This window comes from Etheostoma cragini, chromosome 16 (assembly GCF_013103735.1).
Source record: "Etheostoma cragini isolate CJK2018 chromosome 16, CSU_Ecrag_1.0, whole genome shotgun sequence".
NCBI classification, from domain to species: Eukaryota; Metazoa; Chordata; class Actinopteri; order Perciformes; family Percidae; genus Etheostoma; species Etheostoma cragini.
This window is the reverse complement of record NC_048422.1, coordinates 18,670,648-18,688,478: the sequence shown is the minus strand read 5'-3', so window position 1 is coordinate 18,688,478 and position 17,831 is coordinate 18,670,648. Positions and strand designations below refer to the sequence as shown.

Below are 17,831 nucleotides of genomic sequence, written 5' to 3'. Positions count from 1 at the left end.
CCCCCCCCCCCCCCCAAGGTTTTAAAAAAGACAGATAAATCTTAAGTTTTGATTTTGAATATGGATATGGATATGTGTCAGTGTGTTCTGGTCTTCTGTTGTCCATTATAGAGGGCTTTCACCAACGTGATATTCGGGGCGCGCGGCCGTATTGGAGGCAATCGGTGTAAACAACTGAGAACATCAGTGTACAATGGAGTGTCGTGCACTTTGGATACTTTAAGTGAATGTAACCGTGCCTAAACAGCAGAAAAGCATCCAATATGCAAAGGCATATTAGGAAGGGCTTGGACCACAAGTAAAGGCATGACATGTCGAAAAATGATGGTTTATTGGCGGTGCAGATCCCTACGAGTTGGCTCCCTCTTCTTGTATCCATGACGACCCGGTGATTCTTGCTTCAGTTGCATATCCCGATTTTGTCAACTACCTGGTTTTCTCGCCAAGCCCATACGCAGCGCCATACCTTAAATCCTACAAAGGTTTGGAGACCTATAACCAGATGGTGTGTGGGTGGGGGAGGGAGACGCAGTACCAAGTCATTAACAACCGTTGTGTTGTGAAGGCCAAGTAAGTAATGCAACAACGTCTTTAATCAACCTAACCTTAACTGTATGATATCATTGCGATACTCAAGGTGTAGCCAAGTGACTCTCAATATATATATTTTCCAATTCAAAGACCCCCAGTTTGCTATCTACACTGTACACTATCTGAGTGAGTTTGAGTTTTAGCGCCTCTTTTCCTCCGATAACTTCTGGCATTCCTCTACCTGTTTTTTTTAAGGATATTTTTATGGGCTTTTCCCCCTTTAATTTTTGATAGAACAGTTTGGTGACAAAGGCGAGAGAGAGGGGGAAGACATGCAGGAAATCATCACAGGTCTTATGTCAACCCTGGACCCTCCGCGTTGAGGCATAAACTTCTCAGAACACGTGCGCCTGCTCTACCAGTGAGCCAACCTGGCCACCGTCCCGGGTTTTTAATAACTTTTGGGAAGTAATATTCCAAATGTTTTTCTTGGTCTGACCTAACGGTACAGCCTAAAACACGGAAATAATAACCCTTATCCTTGACGACGTTTCGGGATCTACTTCAGCACCTGTGCTTTGTTGTGATGTGATTTAGAATTATGGGTGTTGTGGTTGAAAAATAAAGTTCCTGCAAAACAGAATTAAATGTGGAGGTCTATGAGGGCCCACAGTCGGCAAATGAGAAAACATATGAAGCACCCACCAATAAATGAACTCCCCTGTTGTGTGTGTTTGTATATGTTTGTATACGTATTGTGTTTTGGAGCATTGAGATACTCCAGCAGCTGCAGGGCTCCTGGGGACTCTACTTTACCACAGAGTTGTGTGAGAACCTTCCCAGGCTTTCTTTAAGAGTCGTTCAGACTAGAGTGTTTGTTTTAAATATCCCCAAGGCCTTTCTAAGCAGCGTCGTAGTTAAGCAATTGAAATGCCTCCAAAGGATGTTTACTTGCTCAGTCTCAGCAACAATCTGATTTTATTGATTCCCTGACTTTTATTATTATTTATTATTTATTTTTTGTGTGTGGGGGTGGGGGGGGGGAACTTTTGCAGTGTATAAGAGAAGAGTCAAACCTAACCCTTGTATAGGAGTGTAACCCCACTTTACTGTTGTCAGGCTGGATGTGCTGCTGTATTGCCCTGTAGTTTGGGAGAGTAGGGAAGACATTTGGGAGTCACTAACAGGAATTAATGAGTAAAAAGTGTTATAAATGATCTGGTCCCTTCTGGGAATATTGAAATGTCAGTTTCCAATCCTTCTCTGTTAACTACTTCTCTAAAAGCAGTCTCAAGTAGAGATGTTCCAATACCAGTATCGGTATCCATCGTTACTGCCTAAACGCTGGTATTGTTTCAGGAAGTACTGGAGTTTATGCACCAATCCGATACCACATAACAAAGTCCTAAATAAAATCTATGTTGAAATAGTTTATTTATGTTCTTTTCCCGTTATAACTGACTGTCAAACTGGATAATACAAGAAAATTCTGTGGCATTTGTTTGTGTTTGTTTACATTTCACAAAGAGTTTAACCTGAGCCAGACCGACAACATAGATAGAAATCATATCACATCCATACAGGGATAATAGTATACAGCTGTTAAAACATAACAAACTACGTGACACACTGGTAATGGATCAGTCCAGTCAAAAATCCAAATATTGGATATAAAGAATAAAATAGTTCACAAAAATGTTTTGCAGGTGTACACAAAGTTTAGTTAGCACACAAGCAGAAAGGCATGATGTGGTCTAGGCACCTGAAACACATTCAAAGTTTTCACTGTGAGGTTTCTTTTAGTATTCGATCAAGTCCATGACTACTCAAAGTCAGTGTAATAGACATTACAACCAATGACATCACCACCTCATTACTCTGGACAGAAGCAAGTAGGCAGCTGGGGAGAGCGGGGCGGATGGCCGGCCCGTCTCTGGTGGAGGGGTGGAAGCTGAGAGGCGTACATAACTATAACAGAACACTTCACTGTGTTCACTTTATTCTCTCTCTCTTTCTCGCTGACTTTTACTCTTTCACTCTGTTCATTTCTTTCTGTTGATGATGTCATTTCCATGCTGAGCCAGACTTCCAGTGAACTCTAAAGGAGTGGGAGGGCTTTCTGTTAAAAAAGAGAACAGGACGGTAGAGAAATGAAAAGGGAGCAGAGGAGACAGGGAACCAGCCCAGTGTGCATGATAAACAGCCGAGCCACGGGGACTGCCATGGTGTCTGCGAGACCAGCTGGATCGATCATGGCGGTGACTCATTGTGCTGATGTCACTGCTTCTCAAATCTGGGCAGGGGGACTTGCAGCTGTAAACTCGCACATAGTCCTTCTGGGCCTGTTCAAGCTGGGATTACATGAGAGGGTCCAGCAAAGTCTCATTTCAGCCGCAGGCCCAGCATGTATGCCAGGGATATAAGGGAATCATGGTCAAACTGATAGGATTTTGTCGGACTTAATTTATATAGAGGCTTCATAACAGCACGCAGTGCGATCTACACACAGCGCTAAAGATTAACCTTGCCAGCATAGCACCTTGGCTTGTGGCAAAACTGACTAACGCAGGTTTGAATAGCCTCAGGGTTTAAAAAAAAAAAGGAAATGCAAAAGTAAAACATGCTGTCAGCCCTGGCTATGCTATTCAGGATTTTCTTTAGGTGTACTGTGGCAGCACAGCATCGCCTGTGGCTACGTTTTCCTTCCATTTACCCTGGAAGTCAGAAGCCGGAGCTGGGAATGACTTCACTCCCCATTTGAATGTGTTCCATTTGCAAGTCAGATTTTTTTTTTTATTGTGGGGGTAGCTCTAGCCAGGCTGGCCATTGTTAGCAATACCATATTGATAACAACGCATTATGCTGTTTTCATACAAACAGTGTAACAACTAGGGGTGTGAATCTTCACTGGTGTCACGATTTGATTGTGATTATACTGTTGACGATTCAAATTGAGTCGGTATCCCGATGCATAACCTCCTCATCATTATTATATATTGCAACACACGTCGCACACGTTATTCATCAACAGATTTAAGCTGTCAGATGTGTACGAACTCCCCTTTTTATTGGACTACTGTGCAATAACAACACCTCGTACAAAGCGTCTGCTATCGCTGTTACAAAGTCGTTTTACCTATGTAGTGACATAACTGGGCTACTAATGACATTTAAAACAATTCTTTATTTTTCTTCCACTTGTCTTCTAACATTAGAGTTATTTATGTTGGACAACATATTTGCCTGCCATGTGTTTGAGTTTGGGTGTTAGGAATGAGGTCAAATGCAGATTAAAGGTGACACAACGGTCATGCGGTACATTTCAGTAACTAAGTAGTTTATTGAATCTGCCATGTACCTTTAGTGACTTACTACTTGCAGAACAGCCAGTGTTAAAGTGTTGTCACACAACATCGAGACAAGCTTTTCTTGAAACACAGTACAAAGCATGCGTGGCTAATCATCGCATGCATTTGCATCGGAAGGAAACTCCCCTGGAAGCGTTCTCATCAACATTTTTAATGAGACACACAGTCGTCCTTGGCTGCCTCAGCAAACTTTGGCTTTTGATCTCAGAGTAAGGGACAATGAGGATTAGGGGTGAGGAGAAAGGACAGTAGGTTAGAAAAATGTGCGACATGTGGATGGTTAGTGCAGATGAATGCTCTGCCCGGCTGGACGACCAGTTTGTGGCGTTTTCCTGCTGCTGCTCGCCATTCAGCGTTTTTACGCTGATGGCCGTGGAATGTCAGATCCCGCTGTTGTTGAGCTGAGGGGAGATTACACCAGATAAAGGTGTAATTTTGTCACTGATAAAAGCCCACCCTTCCTGCCAGATCCCACCTCTGTTATTGGTATTTATCTTCTGATTCAGTTTGGTGTTAAGATAGAGGGAGAGGCCGGGAGGTGAATTGAGACAGAGTGAGCAGTCAATTCTCCTGGGATTAACAGAGTCGGGGCACTCTTCTCTCCCTAGATACAATCAGCCTTCTCTACAGTGAACTAGTGGAATTCTGCAAAATTACCCCACTATTATGAAACCTTTCTCAATTATGTACCATAAAGCAATTTTCATCTCAGCACTAACTAAAGTATGTTATAACCACACACTCTTCTGCGTTGTCCTTGTTTCTCTTTGTGTGCTCTCACGTGTGTGTGCACACATCTGTGCACATAATTGACTGCCGGAAGAGGCTCTGTGACTGTGCCGGTCCAGCAGATTTATTGTTGGGAACAGAAAGAGCAGATGAAATGTGCTTCTTACAAATATTATTTGTTACAGATACTACTCTTGTATCTCACTGGTGTACAGCTGGTCACTTGGGCGTAATTTCTGATGAGGGGCATAGTGTGATAGTGATATCAACATGTCATGCGCCATCTGTTAAAAAAAAAAAAAATCTAATTTCTGTTAATGTCTCCTCCTCAACTGATAACTTAATTTCCTCTGTGTTCCCTCTGTCCATAGACTCGCAACGGTCCCATCTGTCCTCTTTCACCATGAAACTGATGGACAAGTTCCACTCTCCCAAGATCAAGAGGACTCCATCCAAGAAGGGCAAGCAACTGCAGCCCGAGCCAGCAGCCAAGAGTACTGAGAAACCTGCAAACAAGGTATGTGTGCGGTCCTGTGCCAGATGTGTGTTGTATATGTATTGTGGGAAATCCATCTCTTTCCCACCCTTTTCCTGTGTGTTTGTTTGCCTATTTGTGAGACGATTGTTTCCCTGTTTAAAATGGGGTGCTCCCATATTCTATTGTGTGTGTGTGTGTGTGTGTGTGTGTGCGCAAGTTTCCCCACTGGTTCCCACAGCTTCCCAGTCGCCGTGGCGGCTGGCTGCAGTACAGCAGGTGTCTAAACCTGTAAAGACATGAATGGAACCGGGTCGCTTCCTGAATGAACTCCTCCGCTCCCTTTCAGTGTAATGAGTATATTCCCCAGCAGCCCTGCTGTGAAAGACTAGAGTATCTGAATGAGCCCATTGCTGTAGTACCAAGATGGCTCCAAGCCACATCCCTTGATAGATGGTTCTTTGAACTGCGAGCAAACCATGGGAAAAATAGAACCACAGCAGAGAGCCCAGACTGTTGTGATATTCCAAATGTGAATTAGGCTGAGTGATAAGTATTTAACTGCATACTCAGTTTATGGTGTTCATACATTTTTTTTTCCAAATGTTCGCCATCATCACAAGAACACTGCAGAAGTAGTTTTTTTGTAATGCTAAGATTCTACTATTGTGTGTAATTGTTTGGTTTTTTTGTGTGTAGAAGGTTAGTCGGCTGGAAGAGCACGAGAAGGAGGTGGTCAGTGCCCTGCGCTACTTCAAGACAATCGTGGACAAAATGGTCGTGGAGAAGAAGGTGCTGGAGATGCTTCCAGGTTCGGCCAGCAAGGTGCTTGAAGCCATCCTGCCTCTGGTTCAGGTAGAGGCCCGGATACAGCACAGGTGAGTCACATGTTTTTATCAGACAACAACCTAACCCCTTTTTTTGACACAATGGTGTCTTTTGCACAGATGGCACTTTTATTTGATAATAGTCTTTACCATAAGCTCTTGCTTCCTGATTGCCTTTCCTTTATCCGCCATAGATGTAGTAATTTATAATGTATCATTTCTCAATTCATTCTTATCATTCTTGACTCTTGACGTACGTCATAATGTTGCTGGTATGCATGTAGGACATGTTAGAACTAGCACAAAGTAGACTTCCACTTGCTTAGCAGCTTGTGAACATTGATAATATGTTGTGGCAGACAACGTCCCTCACCTCAAAACTTCCTGGACTTGATGCCTTAAGCCTTTGAAATTACGTTCATGTGTTACTCACTGTTCACGTGGCACGCTATTAGAAATGTTACCTCCGAGGATGAAAACTTCAACTTTTAGATATAGTCACCGGTTGTTTTCAATACGTCTCTGGGTAATGTGAACCCTTTCTGTGACAGTAACCTTAGCTGCAGTTTTGTTTTGACTTGTAAGACGTGTTGGAACTTCTCTGTCTTTGTCTTTGTGCCTTTTTCCATCCGTTAATACGGATGAAAGTATGGAGGTCAGAGGTGACAGAGTTTGTATCTCAATTAAATTCAGTTCAATTCAATTTTATTTATAGTATCAATTCATAACACAAGTTATCTCAAGACACTATACAGATAGACCACACTCCAGAATTTACAAGGACCCAACAGTTCTAGTAATCTCCTCCAGAGCAAGCAACAGTGCGACAGTGGCAAGGAAAAACGTCCTTTTAGGCAGAAACCTCGGTCAGACCCAGGCTCTTAGTAGGCGGTGTCGGACGGGCCGGTTGGGGTTGGAATGAAGAGTGGCAATAACAAAAATAGACAAATATTTGTAGTCTGTAGCAGTTCTTTGTAGTAGTTTGCGGCATAGCAGGACGCTGTGCGGCATTACAAGGCACAGCAGGACATAGCAGGACGTAGCTGGGCGTAGCAGGACGTAGCTGGGCACCGCAGTGTAGCAGTAGAACATGGCATCACAGAACATGGAGCGGGACCAAGGCGACAGATGCTACCCTGATTTTCTCACAGCTCTGCGTTTTAGAAGCAAAAGGTAGATTGTTGCTGCAACATTGAGAAGCAGCTGTCTATAGGTATTTGACCTCAGTCTAATGGAGCCAAACCCCGATTAGATCACAGTAGACGTTTAGAATATTATTTTTTTGGGGGCAAATAAGCTCCTGTACATGTACAAGTTACTATTGTGTGGGCAGCCAGATAGCTCAGTTGGTAGTGTGTTGGTAGATGCAGCAGGCCCGGGTTTGACTCCTCGCTCTCCCCTTTCATGTCTTCAGCTGTCCTGTCAAAAAGAAAGTTTATTTTTTCACCCTAACGTGTAAACAAGTTAGTTTTGCCATCTGTTAAAATACACAGTGTACCACACTGTTAGACTGCCCAAAGATATTTAAATCAATATTGTCAATTAAGTAAGTCAACAGTGGGTGTAACTCCTACTCGCTGTCCTGGCACTCAACGCTTATTTGCCAAAAGGTCTGGTATCAATCACAGCATCTGCAAACTCTAGTCATACTGACTGGGGACTCATAGTTTGTGATGATTCCACCATTCCTACCTAGTTTCCAGTGTAACCTATGCCCAGTCTGTCTGGGTCAAACCTCTCCACCCTTCCAACTGCTCCACCGTCCTTTACATCCTTCTGTTAACCCCAACAGCTACAGTCATCTCCTACCCACCATAGAGCAAAGCTGTGTAGACACAGTGGACGGATATTCCGGCACTGTGAATCAGCCGCAGCATGTTGGTACAGGCCTAGGCCACACCTTAGTGTTGGGTCTGAAAGCACCATTCACTACAGGCAGAAACAACACCCGCTTCCCCATGTGGTTCTACATTCTTCTGTCAGCACTAGCTAGCCTTTTTTCAACCCCCAAGCTTGAAGTCAGGCATGCCTGCAGTTCCTCAACAAATGCCCCTTACAAATGTAGTTTAATAGCTGCTAGATAGATGGAAGTGTATCACATACGTGATTTTTGTCACCTCCAGTCTAACATCTGCTTCTCCCAATGCTTTTTTTCACACCCCTCTGTTGTGTTGTCTTTTTTTCTGCACCTCTGGTTTGCATACTGTCTCTTACCTCCTATACATCATCTCTTTACCTGTTCTATATGTCTCTTCCGCCCTCCCGCCCTTTGACAGTTCGGCGCTATCTTCCTGCCATAACCGTGTGTATCAGAGCCTGGCCAACCTTATTCGATGGGCAGACCAGGTGATGCTAGATGGTATTGACTTGGAGGACAAGGAGAATGTGGCGGCTGTCACCAGCGTCATCAAAGCCGTGCTGGATGGAGTAAAGGTAGGCCCCTTGGCTGATAGAGGACATGGAGGACATCGATGATGTCGTCTACGTCCACCTGTGGTGTCTTTATTGTTGCAGCAGAGTTATCAAGTAACGAAGTACAAATACTTTGTTACCTTACTTCAGTAGAAATTTTGGTTATCTATACTTTACTGGAGTAATTATTTTACAGCACACTTTTTACTTTTACTCCTTACATTTTCCCTCTGTCTGTACTTTCTACTCCTTACATTTTAAAAATAGCCTTGTTACTCCTATTTTAGTTTGGCTTGTTTTCATTCCGACTTGTCATCGTTGAAAACAAAAAAAGAACTATCCACATAAATGGCACCTTCCGGATAGAGTGAATCCGCTGCCCTCATAGATTCCTGCAGCTTAGCGTGGATGTACTTTTACATTCCAATAAAGGCTAATGATAACGTGCCTCTGATGTCTGACTTTTTGCACCATTACAATACTTTTAGGCAACTAGTAATCTTCCACTCAATGAAGAAGCATGTTCATGCTCAGTAGTACACATAGATGCTTCTTTAATGTATTTGCATTCGTTTTCTAAAATGCGTTCATTTTCTATGTGCATAAATGCGACTGAAACGGCTGCATCCCAAATTTTACAACATTAACAATTTAATATAACATTAAAGTCATTATGGCTTTTAGAAAAAAAATGTTTTGGGAGGTGGGGGTAGTGCCCTATAGGCCCTTGTGGCACAGCCTAAGCTTTGGTCCTTTACGGCATTTTTTCCTCTTACTTTGCTTTAAGTAGTTTTGAAACCAGTAATTTAACTTGAATAAAAAGCTTGAGTCAGAAGCCATCAGAAGTCTTTTTAACCCTAGTATCTATACTTCTACCTGTGTATTGAATGTGAATACTTTTGACACCTCTGTGTAGCAGCCACTGATGTTGTCTCTTTCTATGAGCAGGAATTGGTGAAGCTGACCATAGAGAAACAAGAGCAACCGTCACCCACCAGCCCGAACAAACCAGCACCACCTGCTACCACAGCGGAGAGGTGAGGGCAAAGTGTGATTACAAACACACTCACTCAGACACTCAAAGTAGTTCATTCACTCAGACAGCTTTTGTGTGTGCAGCAGCGTGTCATCGGAGATGCCCTTGATAGATCGGGAGCCGGAGGTCTCGAAAAAGACGGCTCCGGCAGCTACTCCCGCAGAGGCTGCCTCAGACAAATCAGAAGAGGACGTGGCCCCTCCAAAACCCCCCCTTCCTGAAGCCAAAATGGCAGAGCTCAGGTGAAAATGACGCACACTTCAACACCATAATATCAGAGTTGGATCTATTAATCATATCTATATTACAACTGCGGTACACCCAGTGTTTCTCATACATTGAGTTATTTGTGCAGCCCACCACCATATCACTGTTGACTGGCACAGATAGATTTTCTATTTTTGTATTATTTAAAAACACAATGCCAGTTAAGTGAACTTTAACCAGCCCGGTTCTATTTAAGTGGCAAAGAGAAACAGACTTAACATACTTGCTGTCCGGGAGTTCCAGGTGAACTCATGGAAGACATTTCCATATGCTAGCTGTGTGGTGATGCCAGGCTTCAGAGCAGCGGGCTCTGGGTCAAAGAGTCTGACGCTCTCTCCGGATTACATGTAAATCACCCTCTCCTCCCCTCAAACCACTAATTTAAAAACACATCACAGTGTGAAAAAAAAAAAAAACTAAATTAATTTTTCACAACTTTTTTCAGTGCCAACTGCCCCAACCTCCCCTCTGTCAGCCACAACCAAAAATAGACCCCAACACTGTGGGAAACACTGGGTGCTACATTTCTTACTGAAGCTTCCTCTTTGGTCAAACAGTGCTGAGGGAGTACTGGTACCTCATCCAGCTCTATTTGTTGCCGTCATTAAGTCCTAAAGGTTCAGATTTCTTTTTAAAGTCCTTTCTCAGTTCAAGGGTTTGTTTGTCTCCATCCAATGAGAAGACAAGGGCTTGGTGCTGCTGATGTGGCCACAGAAATGTTGTGACCTTTTTCACGGTTGTCACGGAAGCAGTGAAGTGTCCGTTCTGGGATTTATTCCTCGCAGCCTTTTCACTTTAAATTGAACTTATTTTTAGGCCATTCTCCGGAGATGTTTATCACAAATGTCAAATGAGTAATAAAGGTTTTAAAGGTGTGGGTATGGAAGGAGCATGGGGAGTTACGTATACATTACCGGTCAAAAGTTTGGGGTCACTTACAAACTTTCCGGACCACTCCATTATCGACAGAATACCAGCTGATCTGCGTGGGTGGCTGATCTTTAATGCAGTATCTACATTACCTACTATCAGCAACCATTTCTACAATGTTCCAAAGGCACATTATGTTTACTAATCTGATATCATTTAAAAAAAAAAAAAATAACTGGGAAAACATTGGAGAACCCTTTGCAATTATGTAAGCACATAAGGTAATCTGTAAACTGCTGCCCTGGTTAAAAAAACACTTAAACTGATCTCAAAATTGACCCCAAACTTTTGACCGGTAGTGTACTTCTCTCAATTTCACTGATTTAGACCTTTTTGAGTTTTAAAATCCAAAAACATTTGGGTGTATAGTATATTTTCTTTTCCCCGATCATTCCAGTTGCAGCTCCATAGATCCAAATGCTTAAAATTCTAGACTCCTTAAATTCTTTTTATTTATTACAGTTTAGTCTTAAAATATGGCACACGTTTGTTTGTCTTTTCCTTTCTTACTCTTTCTACTGTCTCTCTCAATTTGTTTCATCCTTGGTTTCCCTTTGGATTCTGGAAACAGAGCACAGTTGAGTGCTGACGCTGGCCAAAGGAGACCCTCTCAGAAGGAGAAGTATGTTAGCCCATAGGATCATCTGTCTCCATTTTAACATCCCACCTTAGACCCTCATAAAGCTTCTGGATTGGATGAAAGTGTTTTCGACTTGCATGGTTGCATTATCCCAAACTTTGTGTTATCCTGGGCATTTCCATGAAGAATTCAACATCCAATCAGAAGACCTTTCAGTGCATGAGAGTGTATGACTGACCTATGCAGTGTCTTTATGCTGGCCTCAATATCACGGTGCCTTATGTACCGCTCTTCGCCCCATTGTGACCTGGTATTAACTCAATGAATTTAGGTTTGACAAGCAGGACCGCTTCCTGTCATAGCTGAGAGAAGCTAACATGAAACACCCTCACTTTCATCTCACTATTCCACAGGAGGGATGACACTGTGTGTGTTCATGTATTCATACATGGATTTGTGTGTGCATACATGCCTGAGAAAGCGCATTTTGCGTGCTTGCCTGATCTGTCTGTATTGACTTTGCCTCTGGTACAAAAACATCCAGCATTCGTGTTATTCCATTCTGCTGTTTCTGTTTGCTGTTTTGTAGCCCTCCACCAGCTCTTCCCCCTAAGAAGCGTCAGTCGGCCCCTTCGCCTACACGGGTTGCCGTTGTCGCCCCGATGAGCCGCGGCTCCAGCCTGCCCTGCAGCGTCCACAGACAGGTCGGGATCATGGTCCATTATTAAGCACCGTTGGTTTCAATAAACTAACCAATCAAGAAAAAATAGTGCTAAAGTTCTTTTTGTGTGTGTGTGCAGCAACAGGACTATGAGCAGGAGTTCCTTCAGAGGCGTTTCTCTGGGGGCAGCCAGTCCTACGGGGGCGACTCTCCACGCCTGTCTCCATGCAGCAGCATGGGGAAACTTAGCAAGTCTGATGAACAGCTCTCCTCCATGGAGCAGGACAGTGGTCAGTGTTCTCGTAACACCTCCTGTGAGACGCTTGGTAAGGCGCTGTTGACGTGTCCTTTTAAACGCAGTACTCCCTGCTGGTTATAAATGAGAAGTCTACTTGTGTTTCGTAAATATTTCCTACACTGCTCTTTGCTAATAAATAAAGACGGAGGAGCGATACAAGGTTTGATAGGAAATTTGTTAGTGTCAGAGCTTATCGAATCCTTAAACTATAAGAACCCAGCCCTTGACCAAAGTTAAAAGCCACACTGGTTGAGTGTTCAATCTGAATATTTGAAGATTGACATGTGATGTGTACCTTTTTTCTTTACTTTTTCAGACAACACAGAGCATTACGACCCGGATTATGACTTCCTCCACCAGGATTTGTCAGCTGGGGAGAACCTTCCCCCAATACCTGTAGGAGGGTGCCTGAGCCCCTTGCCTGAGTCTCACAGCGAGTCCTCTTCCCCGGTCCCTGGACAGCATCCATCACATCCCCGCTTCAGTGCTCCTCCAGCACAGCAGCAGCCAGAATACTGGACACCGCAGCCTAATCAGACCAATCCCATACAGTCCTATCGCGTCAGCGCGCCCCCTGCCCTTCCCCAGAAGAAGCGACGCAGCACCCAGCCTTTCCCTGATGTAGGGTCTAGGGTGCTGTATGAGCGCTACCCCTCCCAATACGACAACTTGTCAGAAGAGGAGCTCCACCCTACACCACCATTCCCCCTTTTCACACCCATCTCACCCATGCCGCATACTAATGGGGGCGTGTTCGTCACCCAGTACATAACCAGCGACAATGCAGATGTCCCCGTTAGCCCGCCGCCGCTGCCAGAAAAGAAAAGCAGAAACAGTAAGTGAGGGGTTGGGGACGTAATGAGGGAGTGTTGTAGGCAAGGAAGAAGAAATGCCTTTAAATGAGATGGCTAGAGTAGAGGGTATTGAGGAAAAGGAAGGGAGAGAGTCTAATGTAGGGAAGAATAAAGGAAGGGATGAGGTTGATTAAGGAAGGAACAGTGGGGAGAGAATACCAGGATGTGTTACAATGGGTCCGGCTCAGGGGGCACAGAGGGCAACATTTGGTCATTTCCTGACACACCTGCTACATCACTTCCTCTCAAGCTACTGTATTATGTCTTTCCATACAGTCAGCCCTTCCTGTCAAACACTAATCACAGTGTATGACTACATGCATGTATGATGTCAAGTGGACATAGAAAGATAAAGGTATTTACCAAGTAGGGGTGGTCTAAGGTGGTCTAAGAATGTAGGATCTAGTGTTTTTGGAGCTTGAGCCATACTAGGGATGAAAAGCCTAGATATCTCAACCTGTGCTGCTTCAATTTTCACCGTTCTTTTGTCTCTTGTAAGTCTCCCATGTTTGTGGAGGGGCAATACAAAATCACAGGAGTGCCTCTTTAATGAAGATTTCAGAATGGACACAATCTACTGCTAAAAAAAAGAGACTAGACTTGGTTGCGTTTAAAGTCAGAATTCTAAGCATACTAAACAATAATTGTTTTTAATCTAATCCACCACCAGTCCTCCAGTACATGCAGTTTGTGGAAGACTACTCCGAGCCACAGCCCTCAGTTTTCTACCAGATGCCACAGAGCGAGAGCATCTACGAGCAGCGCAACAAGCGCTTCCAGGAGGTCTACGGCTTCAACGACTCCTTCAGCAGCACGGACTCAGTCCATGAGCCGCTGCTGCCTCCAGCATTGCCCCCGAAACAAAGGCAACTGGTAAGAAACCTCTCCATGTGTAATGGCATTAACCCTTCTGAGGGAAGGGTTAAATAAGCTAAAACCACCTGTATTGTGATATTGTGCCATTTGCTATGAACTACCAAGGTTAAATTAAATGTCCTTTGCAAGTTTATTTATTTATTTATTTATGAGATTATATCTTGAATCACATGAAAAAGACTGTTGCGAGGAAAGGGTTAATGTCACATATAAACTATAAAAAGCAACCCCCTGTGTAAGAGCTCTGTGCTGGTCCCAATGTCTTTATGCTGTATGCTGGCTGCAAAGGAAAGAGTGGCAAAGAATGCTGATTGCATTCTCGGGCTAAAGTACATTCCAGTGGTAATCCTCATCAATTTTCTCTCGTGCCTCATCCTATCTTGTTATCTCTCTCACCTATTCAGCCTTCCCTCCTTACTCTCTCTATCTCCCCATCCTGTAACCAAAGCAGATGTCTGTACACGGAGGTGTTTGATTGTTAGTGGCAGATAAAACCGGCTTTTATCAGCCCTACATCAGATTGAGTTCACATATCTTAATCTGGGGCGGCGTCAGGGTTATTTGAGACAACTGTATGACAGAGTCACTGAGTAGGGAGAGGGAAGGGACACGATTGGATAAATTATAGCAGGGTACGGCCCACTGTGATGAGCCATGTGAGTTTGAGAGATTTAAAGGAACATTTTTAACGGCCTTGACAAATTCTTCTTTGTACTACAGAGTGATGGAGTCCGACATTAATACACCATATTCTGCCAAAATTAGAACAATTTTGGTTATTATTTGTCATTACACATTAATGGATTTCTTTTTTCTGAATGCTCTTTTCACTGGTTTGAAGTGGGTGAACGAGAAGGTGCTCTTAAGAAATACTACCTTAAGATGGGTTATTTACATTGATTGTAGCTTATTTAGTTATCATGCTAACTTTGCCCTCCCCACCTTTAACTCGCAGCATATCTTGGGACAAGTGGCATGAGTCTTGTGCAGCTATCATGATTACATGATTTTGGGTAGTCCTCTGGAATAGACACGTTGGCTAATGGGCGGGACAACAAGGTTGAAATGCACAGGGATTTCCCTTAAATAATGATTCTGTACTGTAGAGCTAGTACAAAAAATCTGCAAAATATTGGTCCGTGGTTCTCTCAAAGAAACACACAGACCTATTTTCCCTCACTAATGCCTGCCATACATATTTAAAGGTGACAAATTGATTTGTGGTTGGCCAACAGCTGTGTAGTAATGAATACAGTAAACAGATGACACGCTCCTCAAGGGTATAGCTGGATATACAGTATTATAGCCCAGTAAAGAAAATAGACTTTGTGGCTGAGTGGCAGACTACCCAGGCCACCTCAGAGAGTCTTTCTTCTTTCTCTTTGTTCATTGTCCTCTCTCTGCCACCACAACTGTGTATTTAGAGCCCTGTACCCAGCTTTTATTTTTATCATTCTTTTGTCTGAGCATACAGTCAAACTGCACTCATCTCTGTCCATGCTGCAAGCCTTAATCTGGCCCCATGTTTTGGACTTGATGAGCTCGTGGCCCAGTGGAATAAGCCGGTTTTGCCTCCACCATAAACCCATGTTCCAGGCTTACACGCTTTGGCGACTTTACGCAGCTTTGCAAAAAAAAAAGTAATTTCAGCTGCTGCCTGGATAAGGAAATGGGTGAAAACCCGAGCAGATTATATTGGCCCTGTTTAAAACGTGTTGTAGTTGGCCTGGATTTCTGGAAAGCCCTTAAAGCTCAGGATATTAAAAGAAAGTTTATTGGACTGACACAGTGGACACAAATGTGTGTGACCTGTACATGTCATATGCCCTTCTAGTAATTAGAACTCTAACTTCAACGTGGTAGCACTTCAACAGCGGTAATCTGTATAGTATTTACTTCCACAGCCAGTAAACTGATGCTTCTCAGCCAAGCTACCAGAATCCTCCTCAGCTTCCACCACAGTGACTTCACTACTCTGCTGCTGAACTTTGATTAAATCTGCTCTAATTCAGTCTTGCTTACTAGTGTAATCAACTGTCCCCTTATTTTCTTCTTTTTTTCTCCCTTAACACAGAGTTTTCCCCTCTTTGGCTTTATAACCCAAATTACTCTCACTCACTTTCTTTTCTACCTTTCTTTCTTCCTCTTTGTTTCCTTCTCAGGCCTCCCACTCTTCCTCCCCCTCTTCCTCCTCCTCTTCTTCTCTCTCCTGCCACCTCCAGCCGTCTGTAGCGGCCATGGAGGAGGCAGGCTCTGGGCTGGGCCTCAGCATGTCCGTTTCTAACTCCTACCTGATTGGCCAAGCTTCCTTGACCGCACCCACGGTGAGTCCCCCATCCCCCCTTTTTGAACTCCATCCCTCCACCTCCATTTCTCCACTTTGGTCTGGGTTCTGTGTGGCCTTGGTCCAGGGGTGGCTTGGTGTTTGTGTGTGTGTGTGTGTCGGTTTATCTATCACTTGCCCCTTTTCTGACTGAGCCATTCCTCAAGGGCCATGGTTTAGTTGCTGTGTGGTCCTTCATTTTCTTAATCCACCCATCCATGTGTGCATTTGTTTTGACAATGTGGATTTGTTGTTCTGCTGTGTGGTTTTGTTTAGCTGAGGCATTAGATATGATGAAATTAATGTGTGCTTTGCTTGGTCGTGACTGTGTGCAGTATTTTGTTGCCTCTGGCTAGCCAAGTGTGTGTGTGTTGCACTGAAGCATTCCACCACATGACAGGTAATTATTTGACCCTTTTCCTGTGTTCTGTTAGCCTCAGTGAGTTGTGTGTCTGGGGCAGCCCATCCAAATATCCCAAGAGACTACCAGGCCTTTAATTGGGGATTATAAATAACAACATAGCCCTTTGTTGGCCTAACTGGAAACGTTCCAACCATCAACCGGTTCTTGTTAATGAATTAGCTTTTAGTTAATTGATGCTATAGTCCAGTTAGTTATTCCCTGACCCCTTAGTGGACCTGACTATGTGTTAAATTGGTTAGGTCAGTGTTTTCGGAAAGTTGACCTATGTTGACCCCATGGTGTGAGGCACCCTAAGGCACGGTGTGGATCTCCCTCAGGATATCTACAGTGGAATGCCGCACCAGATGGACCTGATGGAAAACACATTCCTCTTGTTTCTGCTCCGCTTCTTTCCTCTCCTCCTCGTCTTTTATTATACTCCAGCGCCAGTCGTTGTCCACACACTCTCTGCCTTCTCCTATCTGTCTCCCCTCATCGCCATGCTGTAACCTCCTCCCGAATCCTAAATGCACACACTCGTCCACATCTCCCGTTTGTCTGTTTCTGTGGAATGTTTACATTCCTCAACTCCTTGGGACATGATGTGTTCGGTGGGGGGGGGGGGCAGGAATAGGTATGCCTATGTATGACAGGCAAGATGCTTTGCATATGTTGAGTAGAAAGGGCAAGAAAAATGAGTGTGTGTGTGTGTGTGCGTGTGTGCGTGTCTGCGTGCGTGTGTGGGGCTGCTGTTAATATAGACAGTATTTTTTTTTTAAAAGACTGCTGCTATTATGAAAAGGAGGAGAGTAAGAGGGCTTGATTTCCCGCTGATCCTGCGTGTCTGTGCATGAACACGTGCATGTATGTATATGTCAGCCGCGCGCGAGCGATGTTTATCCGGGATCTGTGTAAGTACCGCTCTATGCTGGTATTCTGAAACAGGGTTAATGTGTGCAACATGTTAAAACAGGTTACCACAACCACCCTGCTGACAGGCATCTCCCCACGAACATACAAACACTCACCACATCTCCTGCCTAAATACATATTTACTGTTACTGGACCTTTTTCTATCTACGTGTTTCCTTATGAACATTTCTGTCTTGCCATCTTCCACTGTCATCTCACTGGAGAGGTTACTGTTGCCACTGGTCTCAGTATTGCATTTGTTGACTATGTGTGTGCAGTGCTGCTCATTTCATGTTCAGGCACATCCCTCTGACAGCCCAGGCATAATGGAGGTGTTGAAGAAGGAGGA

The 17,831-nt window shown here is 43.9% G+C and overlaps 1 protein-coding gene across 12 annotated transcripts in view; it reads left to right on the top strand.

Moving 5' to 3' along the window:
• rapgef1b (Rap guanine nucleotide exchange factor (GEF) 1b) overlaps positions 1–17,831 on the top strand; it is a 45,699-nt gene that overhangs the window by 17,657 nt on the left and 10,211 nt on the right. For 3 of the 12 annotated variants that reach the window (XM_034897219.1, XM_034897218.1, XM_034897212.1), the window contains exons 2-12: positions 5,000–5,145; positions 5,803–5,981; positions 8,207–8,363; positions 9,291–9,379; positions 9,462–9,620; positions 11,147–11,197; positions 11,745–11,859; positions 11,956–12,142; positions 12,431–12,949; positions 13,639–13,841; positions 16,007–16,168. In XM_034897219.1, coding sequence (XP_034753110.1) covers positions 5,000–5,145; positions 5,803–5,981; positions 8,207–8,363; positions 9,291–9,379; positions 9,462–9,620; positions 11,147–11,197; positions 11,745–11,859; positions 11,956–12,142; positions 12,431–12,949; positions 13,639–13,841; positions 16,007–16,168 — 1,967 coding nt within the window. The remainder of the gene's footprint in view (positions 1–4,999; positions 5,146–5,802; positions 5,982–8,206; positions 8,364–9,290; positions 9,380–9,461; positions 9,621–11,146; positions 11,198–11,744; positions 11,860–11,955; positions 12,143–12,430; positions 12,950–13,638; positions 13,842–16,006; positions 16,169–17,831) is intronic. The other 9 variants (XM_034897222.1, XM_034897217.1, XM_034897221.1 and 6 more) reach the window with 7 other exon arrangements.